We start from the raw sequence: 12730 nt of genomic DNA on the forward strand, positions 1-12730 counted from the left end.
GCCCGGCCACGACATCGGTAGACACGTCGGACCTTTCGTTCCCACCTATGGCCGCCGCTCGCCGCTTCCGCCGCCGCGCGATGTCGTGGCCGGGCCGTAAGGCCGCTCCTATACGTTTGCATTTGTTAAACATGTACGCCGCACGCCCCGCCCCGCTGCACGCTCAACTCGAGCGTCCACTCAGGCCTTACACTTACACTTAAAATTCATGCTCCTAGCTAATTCCGATATTTTGTTCTCCAGTGGCGGTGGCGTTGTCGTTCTTCGTATGCTGGGCTCCGTTCCACGTGCAGAGGCTGCTCGCCATCTATGGGAAGAGTCTGGAGCATCCCACGGATACCTTCTATCTGGTAAGAAACGTCTTTAATTTAGTAACTAGCGACCCGCCCCGGCTTCGCACGGGTGCAATGATGATGTATTATACCAAAGATAGATATAACTCCGTAATAGATGGATACAGTCTAAGGAAAAAACGTGCCTCGAAAATCAAGAAAATTTGATTCTCGTTCAGAGGGCGCTACTAGCTTTGGCCTACTGTCGTATAGATGGCGTTGACGGTTTCGTTTGTTATTTAACAATTTTAACGCTTATCAGTGAAAGAACATGGGTCAAAATCATAAAAATAATTAATGCAAATAAAAAAAATCATTTATCCATATTTAAATACATTTTATCGTATTTTTATAAACCTTCATTTTTAGTTTTAAAGTGTGTCGACAGATGGCAGTGAATTTACTGGGGTTACAAAATTTACTATGACAGTACCGCTCTAGTATAAGTTACTCTATGATTATACATATAAACCTTCCTCTTGAATCACTCTATCCATATAAAAAACCGCATCAAAATCCGTTGCGTAGTTTTCAAGATCTAAGCATACATAGGGACAGACATCCATCCAGACAACAGGAAGCGACTTTGTTTTATAATATGTAGTGATATTTTGAAAGGATGTGTCCTGCCCAGTTTCTTGCCGGTCCCGTATTGGGATACCCTCATCCAGTTGAACAGGGATTTAAATCTTCTCGAGCAGTGGTGTAGGGGTAGAGCCGGCGTAGCTTTATTTGACGTTCATAAGCGCATTGTAATATGCATAGAGTAACTTATACTAGAGCGGTACTGTCATAGTAAATTTTGTAACCCCAGTAAATTCACTGCCATCTGTCGACACACTTTAAAACTAAAAATGAAGATTTATAAAAATACGATAGAATGTATTTAAATATAGATAAATGATTTTTTTTATTTGCATTAATTATTTTTATGATTTTGACCCATGTTCTTTCACTGATATGCGTTAAAATTGTTAAATAACAAACGAAACCGTCAACGCCATCTATACGACTGTAGGCCAAAACTAGTAGCGCCCTCTGAAAGAGAATCAAATTTTCTTGATTTTCGAGGCACGTTTTTTCCTTAGACTGTATCCATCTATTACGGAGTTATATCTATCTTTGTAATATGCCTACTTGAAAAATAAACTATCTTTATTCTTATTTTTGTTCAATCAGCTATAGTCCGAGAAGAGATTGTAGAAAATCATTGAGCGCGCCACTTCCTGTGACTGTCACATTTTTGACGTAAAATGCTTAAACATGGCAACAATTTAGTGTGGAATTTTTTTAGTTCCATTTTATTTAATTTCTATTTTATGTCGCACTATATCTACAGTGCATTTGTGATATTACGAGTACCACACTGTGGAATACACTGCTGTCAGCTGCGGTATATCCGGACCGATGCGACCTTCAAACCTAACAAAAGCGTACTCCCATCTTAAAGGCCGGCAAGGCACCGCACTTACAAACCCTCTGGTGTTGCAGGTGTCCATGGGCGCCGTTAATCGCTTACTATCAGGCGATTTGTCTGCCCGCTTCGCTTCGCTGTTCGCTTATGTAAGACGCAGCGATAGTTGCCTGTGGTAAAGAAGTACAGTCAGCGATAAAAGCTTGTACCAAAAATCAAATTTTTGTCAAAAACTTATTTACTTGCATTTATTCCCTTTGTTTTTAGCAGCCACGTTTTATACAGAATGCGAAAACCTATGAATATTTTTTATCGAAGCACGTTTTTGTCCGGCGCCCATAGAATGCCAAGCATTCCCAAGCCGCCATTTTATTAGTTTTCCATTTTGCTCTATCTAAGGAATGTTATTTACTGTGTAGGTTGAAATTCAAACCACAAAGTAAGGAAAACAATATTAAATATAAGGCAGCCGTTTTTCTTATTATTGAAATACCTAAGGTTTGAAAAGCAAAGCCCCATTGCCAGCTCAGTATAATAGAAAATAGGTAATTTATGTGAAAATATTTCCAACAGCTATTGCTGAAAGGAATGCTTATAAACATTCATTAATTAATGAAATATATTATATTGATAGGTTAAAAATTTTATTGTACTACTTATATTTAGCTTTTTTTTATTAGCCTGTTAGTGTGTCCCACTGCTGGGCAAAGGCCTCCCCTCTTTCCCGCCACTTGGCTCTATCCAAAGCACATTCCCGCCACTCCACACAAAATGTGTCGAGGTCGTCCCGCCATCTCCGTTTGGGTCTTAGCTTAATATGTAGAAAAAACATTTGACTTAAAACTTTCTGACCAGACTTTATTTAAAAATCTATTAAATATATATCTTTGCAATTAATATGCCAATATTACTTCTAATAATAGCCATATTACGCGCTATTACTTCCTGTATGACTGCGTGAAAGCATGATTTACAAGCAGTTTTGATAAATTTAAAAACATTATAGGTTGTATTCTACGCTGTATATCAAACTGAAAGACATCACGTAGAATAGTGTTAGAGCGATTTTGAACAGAAAAGTGAATTCCAACAGATCTTTTTCTAAACCTAGACAATCTAGAATTTAGAGTTTTGAATGATTCACTTTTAGTTTCACACAAAAGGTAATCACGGTCTATATCCCGGTCAATATAAGTCTAGTGGACTAGAATTTTCTGTTGAAGTATTTCTCACGTATACGTGTAGCCATTGAAACAGTTCTGCTGAGTGTTATAAATAGGCGGGATAAATCTCTTAAAGTTCTGAAAACTTTAAGAAGTAAACCGACCGAGCTGCCGCGTGACCGGAACTTTTGATACGCGTTAAATCACTATTTACAGTTGGATCCGCAATATAAAGGGCGGATTTCAACTTTAAAACGTGATCTTGATTTGCGATATCGATATCACAATAGTAACGCAGCTCCAGTTGACATCCAATTGTCACATAAAAATCAACTCATACTAAATAAGATTTATCCAATTACTTTTAAATAAATAGCCCATTAACGTGCTCACTAGCGCCACTGCTAAATAATTGTGATTATTTTAAATTAATGATAGATATTCAAAAAAGGGGGCCGCTACGTACTGTATTTTGTATTTAGGTACCTTGTGAATACATTATAATAGTTTTTACGTTGCTGGATTCGTCGATCTATGCGTGTTTTGAGTTCGTAGATCGACATTTTGCTTAGTTAGAGTGTGAGACGCAATGCACATTATACCAAGATATTGTATAGGTGAAATACTAACAGTACTTACTCATTATGTATACACATATCTACATCACACTTGACTCACAGCTTGTTCGCACAATCGTGCATTTATTGGGAGATGACGCGTGAATGTGACGAGTGTTATGTAATTTAATTTTTAGGAGCGTACCTGTTATCTCTTATCTCAATTTTCAATAATGACTCATGTCATATTGCTCATGTTCCAAATAAGTTATCTAAATGCAGTTATTTCCGTTACTACTTGCATATCTCTAGGAAAACTGTTCTGTAAAATTTTTAATAATATTCTTCCATAAATGTAACAAAATTATAATAGCATAACAGTACAGTAAAATTAGAATTTAGATAATTTTATGAAATAGAAAATGAATTCTTTCCTAATAAATTTACTAAATTTACTATTTACCTAAATACATAATATAGTATGACTTTTTTTGGTATTAGTCTTAGTTTTGTATGTAGTTTTAATTTAAGGTTACTTTTTATTGTAAGTTTAGAATTAATTTTGTTATCACTAGACTTATATTGACCGGGATATAGACCGTGATTACCTTTTGTATTATTTGTGAGCTCCCGATTTTTCCCCCCACATATTTATTTTATTTTATTTATTTTATCGATATTTCGATATTTTTTTTATCCCGGTCAATATAAGTCTAGTGAAACTAACCGTGAATCATTCAAAACTCTAATTTTGTTATGTTTATGGTTTTAATAAATAGAGATAGTAATGCAGTTAATTTTAAATAATCACAATTATTCAGTTCAGTGGCGCTAGTGAGAAGAAAAGAGCGTCTAAAACAAGTTTCCCTAGTGTGCATACTTACAGCCCAAATCGGATTCGGAATAAATCCATGAACAATATTATAGATCCTTTCGCGACAACGATAAATCCTCTTGTAATAGCCTGGGAAAAGACAAGACTACTTAAGACTGATAGTGACAGGAGTAAATCTTTAGACTAAGGGGTTTAACGGCCACTTTAGTGAGTTAAGCCTAAGGGCACTCAATAGAAACATGGAAAATGGCAGTCTTGCGCTTGTAGGGGAGACCGAGGTGTTGTGACAGAGGAGAGTTGTGACATTTTCGATTTTTTGGAACCTCTTAACAACTAACAAACGCGCGCTATTCCGAGCTCGTTATTAGTTAACTATATTCTAAAAAATCGACGATGTCACAACTCTCCACTGTCAAAACTTACCTCGGTCTCCCATACTATCGGGGACATTGGCGGTGAACCAGTTCAGAAAAAAATGACCTCAATCCTTACAAGCGAGCTAAACTCTGCCTCCCATAGAGATAACCAATGAGGGCTATCGTTTTTTTGCTCACCAGTTGGCGCCTCTGTTGATGGTGGTCCAAAAGACTAAAGAACAGCTGTCAGTCATTGAAGTGACAAGTGACATTTGACATTTCGAACTATGGAAAAGACCACCATCTACACTAGCGCCCCTAGCGGCGAATTCATACGCGTTAGCCCTCATTACGATGCATTTAGTATTCTTTATCTTCATATTAAAAGGGTAAAAGCAGGTAATGAGACAAACAATAGGTAGTAAGGACAGTTTATTAATTGTTGTTTAGGCTAAGCTTCGCCTCCCCATAAAGATAACCAATGAGGATGCATTGTGGATTCCTTATCTTAGTTTGCAAATGCCGGCCGTCACAAAGACAATGGACGGCAATGAACTTTACCCGAGTTAACCTTTTTTTTTTCAACACCTACATTTTTAAGTGCCATACACAGTGACTCAAGAACAAATATTTGTTTTCATCACACAAATAAATGCCCTTACCGGGATTCGAACCCACGACCATCGGCTTCACAGGCAGGGTTACTACCCACTAGGTCAGATCGGTCGACAAAATAAAGAGAGCATTTACGAGCTGGCTGGCTATTGTGACGTTTTCAATCAAAAGGTACCACATTGTCGCTTCCCATAAGGACGAAAATTGCTTGTATCTTTACACGAAAAACCTGTCAGAGCGTCCTTATGGCAAGCGACAATGGTACCTTTTGCTTGAAAACGACACAATTCATGTATTCCTTCTGTCTATATCATGGAGTAGTGTTCCCAATGAAGCCTAAGTAGGCATTTAAGAGTGTGACGATGTGTATATGACCAACCCTCGTCGGCCTCTTCCGTGACAGATTTAGTCAGGCCACAGATTGCATAAATCCATACGGAGCAGATATGCCATTCTCTATAAATACAGGAATTTAATTAATAGACATAGCCTGATTTTTCGAGGACTTTTATTTTCTAGAAAAATCTGCGTACGGCGTATCGGGGTACGTTTTTACGTACAGTCGTCATCAGATATATCGGAGCGGCTGAGGTGCTCGCAAATATCTGAACACGTCTCTATTGTCAAGGCGTTAGAGTGCGTGTTCAGATATTTTTGAGCACCTCGGCCGCTCTGATATAAAAAAAATAAAAATACGTTTATTACCAGGCACAATTTAAAATGGTACAGCGATGGAAAAAAACACAGAAACATAAAGACATTATGGTGTAGGTAACTTAAACTATAGATTTTTCTGTTCCCTCTGCCAAGCATTATCCTAATATTACAAATTAATTAATTAGTTGGAAAATTATGGTGCCATTTATTATGCATGCGCGGTATGCATGCATCATTTAGTTGTGTGTGTGTGTGTGTGTGTGTGTGTGTGTGTGTGTGGGTGCGTGCGTGCGTGCGTGCGTGCGTGCGTGCGTGTGTGTGTGTGTGTGTGTGTGTGTGTGTGTGCATTGATTCTTTTATATATCTGATAACGACTGTACCAGTGCTTGTCATTCATTAAATATAGACTCAAGTGTTATCAATATCGACACCAAGTAATTTCTAAATCATTCTTCTTCTTCCTCGCGTTATCCCAGCATTTTGCCACGGCTTATGGGAGCGTGAAGCCCGCTAACTTTTACGAAAGCGACTGCCATCTGACCTTCCAACCCGGAAAGGAAACTAGGCCTTATTGGGATTAGTCCGGTTTCCTCACGATGATTTCCTTCACCGAAAAGCAACTAGTAAATATCAACTGACATTTCGTACATATTCATCGTATAATTTTAAGTGGATTTTAATGCTAGGTAAATTATATTCCAATTATAAATAATATATTATATTAATTTGAAATTGATGATGATTTAACTTGCAAGAGTTTCTCGCTCGTGTTTATTTATTGGTGCGGTATTTATTTATATTACATTTTTGTCCGCAACTTCGTCTGCGTGGAATAATTATGATATGATGATGATGACTGGTAACAGGAACCTATAACAAAGAGTGGCGTATCTACTAGCGCTATATAATCTGTGGTCAGGGTTCGTGCTCTGAGCGTTTTATGGTAATACGGGCCGCAACAAAATAACCCTCCAAATAGCGGGCCGCAGTTTTTTGTCAACAACAATCGGTTTTACCGCGACATATTGGGTATCGGTTTGGGCGATTGCCTCTGGACGGGATTACTTTTAAAATTGAAAAGGGGGCACAAAGGGTAAACCTCTGAATTTGGAAACAAAACAATATTTCATTAATCCAATATGATTTCAGGGTTTGTCCAATGGCTTTCAGGGTTTGTCCAATGGCTAAGGTCACCCTGTATACCATTCAGTTTTTTTGGATCTATATCCCCACGCACGCCTTATAAATGACCGGGCCTGAAACCCCGAGAGTTTGTAACGGAGATACAAATAATAATAATAACATTATTTATTTTACATATGTAAAAATAGAATGTTATCGATATGATTTGATTGTTTACATAGCTACCTCAGTTTCAAAGGTTCCGTATAGTTAACATTCGGATTGTGGCTGCAGCAGCGTCACTGCTGCAGATTTGCGGCAACGGAATTTTCGTTGTTTTTTTAAAGTGAAACTTTTATTCTATCGCCCCTAATTTTTTGGGATGTCTTTAGCATGTCCCATTATAGCATCAGAGCAGCAGCAGAGTTCATTCATTCGAATCGCAGTTACTTCCTACATCTGGCATTCTGTATAATTTGCTAGCAATATTTTCTTACACAGCACACAATATTCGATAAATTTATGTCGGGGTCACCAGTTGTGGGACTTCTATTTTAGGTATAAATAAATTATTAATCCACCAATAAGAAATTAACTAATTATATTTTCTTGTGACAAATCAGAAAACAATATTTACGACCTTTTTATATTCAAGGCAAAAATGAAAAAAAAAAAAAATGTTTTTGGAATTATCTTATTTTAAAACTATGAAAACGGATTAACGAACGGATGAACGGATAATCCGTTTTCATAGTTTTATTTCATGAGTAACTATCGCGGTAACCGAAGACAATATTATCTTAATTTATTTCATTTTATATATGTATGTAAATGACCACGGTAAACTAGTTGGTATTAGTTAGTAGTGACCCGATTTGCGACGCTAGGGTGATCCTGGGTTCAAGTATTTGTAAGTTTATTTTATTTATTAGTTTAGTTACTATACAGACAAACATATAAAATACTTCTATTTTACCAATAAAAGTTTGATTGATTGATTGTTGAAACTTACTAACGTCCAAGGGGCAACAATGGCTCCAAAACTGGCTATTTTAAGCCATCTGATAAATTACGGAAACCCATTTCCCGAAGACTCGTAATAACAACATTATGACAATGATCAATGGGGACTTTGATAAGACGCCGTTCTGATGGGTCCCATCCTTTACTGAGAATAATGCTAAAATAACACTACCATAGAGTAACTTATACTAGAGCGGTACTGTCATAGTAAATTTTGTAACCCCAGTAAATTCACTGCCATCTGTCGACCCACTTTAAAACTAAAAATGAAGATTTATAAATATAAGATAAAATGTATTTAAATATGGATAAATGATTTTTTTATTTGCATTAATTATTTTTATGATTTTGACCCATGTTCTTTCACTTTTAAGCGTTTTTTTTTTTTTTTTTTTTTTTATTGAATAAGGAAACAAATTACAGTTTTTTAGATTATTACAAGACCCATCGTAGGCAAAACCTTATGGAGGTTTGTGTGCCGATGGGGAGTTCGAGAATAACATAAAGAAAAACAATATTATATCCTATATCTTATCATAAATATGATTCTTAGTATACATAGCTTGTGTCGTTAGTTTTTAATAAGTGCATTTTAAAATTGTTAAATAACAAACGAAACCGTCAACGCCATCTATACGACAGTAGGCCAAAGCTAGTAGCGCCCTCTGATCGAGAATCAAATATTCTTGATTTTCGAGGCACGTTTTTTTCTTAGACTGTATCCATCTATTACGGAGTTATATCTATCTTTGACACTACTTAGGGTCAAAAGTGACTCTTTGACTACGTGAAACCTAAAGGGCTACTATATAGTTGACGACCTTTCTGGCCTAGTGGGTAGTGACCCTGCCTGTGAAGCCGATGGTCCTGGGTTCGGTCCCGGTAAGGGCATTTATTTATGTGATGAGCACAGATATTCGTTCCTGAGTCATGGGTGTTTTCTACGTATTTAAGTATTTATATATTATATACATCGTTGTCTGAGTACCCATAACACAAGCCTCCTCGGGCTTACCTTGGGACTTAGTCAATCTGTGTAAGAATGTCCTATAATATTATACATATACATAGTCAAATCAGTTTCTTTTTTCGAACTGTCAAAACGATTTGCTACTATGAAATTTATATGAAACACTAGCATGTGACGTCAAGATTAAATTACTTACTCTTTATATTTTTTATGCGGGTTTTAAAATAGAAATTATGTGTAAGAATAACGTTTCTCTTTTAATCTTCAGGTGCTTTATTTCTTGCATGGTGTAAAATAATTTATTTTATCTACATCTATATCATAACCTCCCTATAATACCGGGTGTTTCATGTAACAGGAGCAATAAATTAAACTGTAGGCTGTACTCCTCAAACTGACCAACATTAGTTCAGCAACTTTTAAAAATAACTTGTGTTTTGATTTTTATTACACTTTAAAGTTTATTCTAAGCCGCAATGTATTGCAAAATTTGTTATGTTTAAAGGGTGACAAGCAACGTCAAACACACAGATGGCAGCGTACATTGAAAATAATATTTAATTAGTATGAAAAAGGTATAATCTAAAAATTTCATAATTTTAAAAAGTTGCTGAACAAATGTTGGTTAGTTTGAGGCGTACAGCCTCCAGTTTAATTTATTGCTCCTGTTACAGGAAACACCGGTATTTTTATAATATGTACCTACCTATGCTATGCTATTATATTCTGAACCGATAAGCTAACGGCCTATATTAACAAACCTGTATCTCATCGTAATTTTAACTACGTTATCGATAACCGATACCTTAATTAGATTCAAATTTAGAACATCTCAGAAACGAAGAAATTTATTTGCCCTCTATTCTAATCAAAGCTAAATAAATACAATAAATTGATTGTGTCTAAAACGGAAAATTGGTGTCTTTTCGGTGGACGATTTGGGTACATTTTAGTTAGGATTTTATGATTCAACTTTAGTTATAATCTTTTTATTCAACCTAATGAGTACATAATCATACCACATACGCTCAAAAAACATAATTTACGGCAATGAAGTAAATACCATAAATACCATACATATGGATGGTATAGAAAGGATGCCAATCTCTTATGGCAGAATTGTTGCAAAAGTGACCGCTTTCAGCTTTAAATAATACTTCCTAATTTCTCCGGTGGCGCTAGTTAGGCTCTGGGACATGAGTATAACATGAACCATTTAAGGCAACAAATAACCCGACCAAATTATGTAGGTTGTTTTTGGTAGTATTTCGGTGTATGGTGGCGCCGCCTAATTACTGTTTTTTGATGGACACTTTTCATACATAGAGATTTGGCTACAGATTAGATACCCGTCAAGAACCAGGCGGCCTAGCCAAGGTGACAATCGCTATCGCTTCGCCATCGAATCGCTTTGTGTCCCTCTATCACTCTTCTTCTTTTCTTGATGGACTTGAGGGCGGTGTTGCCCGTAGCCAATGTCACGTAAAAGGGTAGGAACAAAATAAATGCTCTTAGAGCACGACGCTGTTCGGTGGTTGTTGTAGTTGTCTCGTAAAACCGATAGCTGGATTTTACGAGAAGCACGTGGACTACCGGCCGTTGACTCCAAAATGGTGGTTAAACACGCTTTGAGATTAATTCTCCATTCACTGCACACTATCACATTCGATTATTGTATAATAAAGCTATCGATATTACACTTTAAACAATATTAATGAGCAAAAAACAAAGGAATTAATCACGAGGCTACTATCAAGATGGCGTTCGAACCGGAAGTCTTCCCTCTATCACTCTTCTATATTAGTGTCACAGTGACAGTTGCGTTTCGTTCGCTATGGAGCGTTAGCGATTGGCATGTTGTCTACGGGGCCTGGGCGCGTAGCCAACGTGCCAATCGTTAACGCTCCGTAGCGTATCTTAGTCATCTCTCTCTATTTCTCTTCCCTACTAGTGTGACAGTGACGGTTGCGTTTCGTTTGCTACGAAGCGTTAACGATTACACGTTGGCTACGCACCCTGACACGTCAATAACAGTATGGTGCGACATAAAATAGTAGAAATTAAATAAAATCGAAGCGTTTTAAGCGTTTTACGTTAAAAAATGTGACAGTTACGCTCAGTGGCGCTCTCATTTATTTTCTACAATTTCTTATCAGACTATACGTACCCTGAGTACCCTGACAGGTCAATTCAATAACAGTAGCGCTAACGGTAAAAAAATATTGCGTCGAATAGAATTTGACAATGCCTAGAACATTCTATTGTAGTTTGAAAAATGAAAATACAGTGTTGCCAGCGAAATCGATTTCAAAATTGATGTTCCTATCATGTCACTGAAATGAAATGTCAAATGCAGGGTCAAACACGAAGTTTACAATATTTCGATTATACGCAGTGTAGATCAAGTAGTAGATTGTGTCACAAGGGAGCAAAATGACATATTTACGGCGAGGGCGTACAATTGAATCCTAAACGAAGCGAAGGATTCTAGAAGATAATATAATCCCGAGAGTAGCGAGGGGTTCTAAAGTAGAATCCTGAGCGTAGTAAGGGATTCAAGTGTGTTACGCCCAAGATGAAAATAATTTTGCTACCATGTGACACATATTGCTTTTCACATCACCTATGAGGTAATTATAATGTTTAAAACTATTATTTAAGCTAAAAAAATGTAAAAAAATGTAAAAATAGTGTCCTATAGAACAGGAAAGTGTTACTTTGATCCCTCCTAGCAGGGAAGAAAAGTGCCACTTTGATCCCTCCTAGCAGGGAAGAAAAAGGTTTTCGAATTGGTGATGTGAAAAATATATTGACAGTCTAATAATACATTTGCCTCTGAGTGAGCGAAATTCAACCTCTTTCTTTTCTCCTCATCTTAAGCCGGGTATTCATTAGGCAACATTTGTTAATAAACACTGTTTAAGCACTGTTTATAAACAGTGTTGCACGATGTTTCATCATCTCTAAACATGTTTATAAACTAGAATGATGAAACATAACATGTTACTGTGTTCCCCACTGTAGGTGGAGAGCAAGACGAAACATTCAGTTTTTAAACAAAAGTTGTCAAGTGTGGACGTGTGTTGCGCAAGTTTAGAAACATGAAAACAGTGTTGTAATTTCTATATTTCTAATCCACTGCCTTTTTTTTAATATATTTGTCATACTCTTATTGTGAATTATTATATAAGCAGCACGCATATACCTCCTCGGGCGACATCCTAGCACTGTCAAGTTTCAGAAACAGTGTTTACGGTAAACATGTTGCGAAACATGATGATCAAATTCATAAACAGTTTATTAATAAATGTGCCTAATGAATACCCGGTTTTAGCGTTCGTAAGCGTCCGCTAGGTGGCGCGGATGCACGGAGCGGGCGCACGCACGCGGGTGCCAATGGTAGGCAAAATCCGTCGCACGCGTCCGCACCAGTTAGCAACGCTCATACTAATTTTCGTTAACTCGCTCACTCGCTCCGAGCAACCGCGCTAGCGGACGCCAGTACGGCTACCATCAGTTTGGCACTGACATTTTAAACGCCATCGAGAACGTAATTTACTTTCTATGCATCTCGCTCGTACTCGCTTATTAGTGCGAGCGAGATGCATTGAAAGTAAATTACGTTCTCGATGGCGTTTATGTCAGTGCCAAACTGATGGTAACCGTACATATCCTGAGGTCCGCTT

At 37.2% G+C, this 12730-nt stretch overlaps 1 protein-coding gene across 2 annotated transcripts in view; it reads left to right on the top strand.

Moving 5' to 3' along the window:
• LOC134745208 (pyrokinin-1 receptor-like) overlaps window positions 1-12730 on the top strand; it is a 74752-nt gene that overhangs the window by 18139 nt on the left and 43883 nt on the right. For both annotated transcript variants that reach the window (XM_063679208.1, XM_063679214.1), the window contains exon 2: window positions 244-350. In XM_063679208.1, coding sequence (XP_063535278.1) covers window positions 244-350 — 107 coding nt within the window. The remainder of the gene's footprint in view (window positions 1-243; window positions 351-12730) is intronic.

This window comes from Cydia strobilella, chromosome 1, assembly GCF_947568885.1.
Source record: "Cydia strobilella chromosome 1, ilCydStro3.1, whole genome shotgun sequence".
Classification (NCBI taxonomy): domain Eukaryota; kingdom Metazoa; phylum Arthropoda; class Insecta; order Lepidoptera; family Tortricidae; genus Cydia; species Cydia strobilella.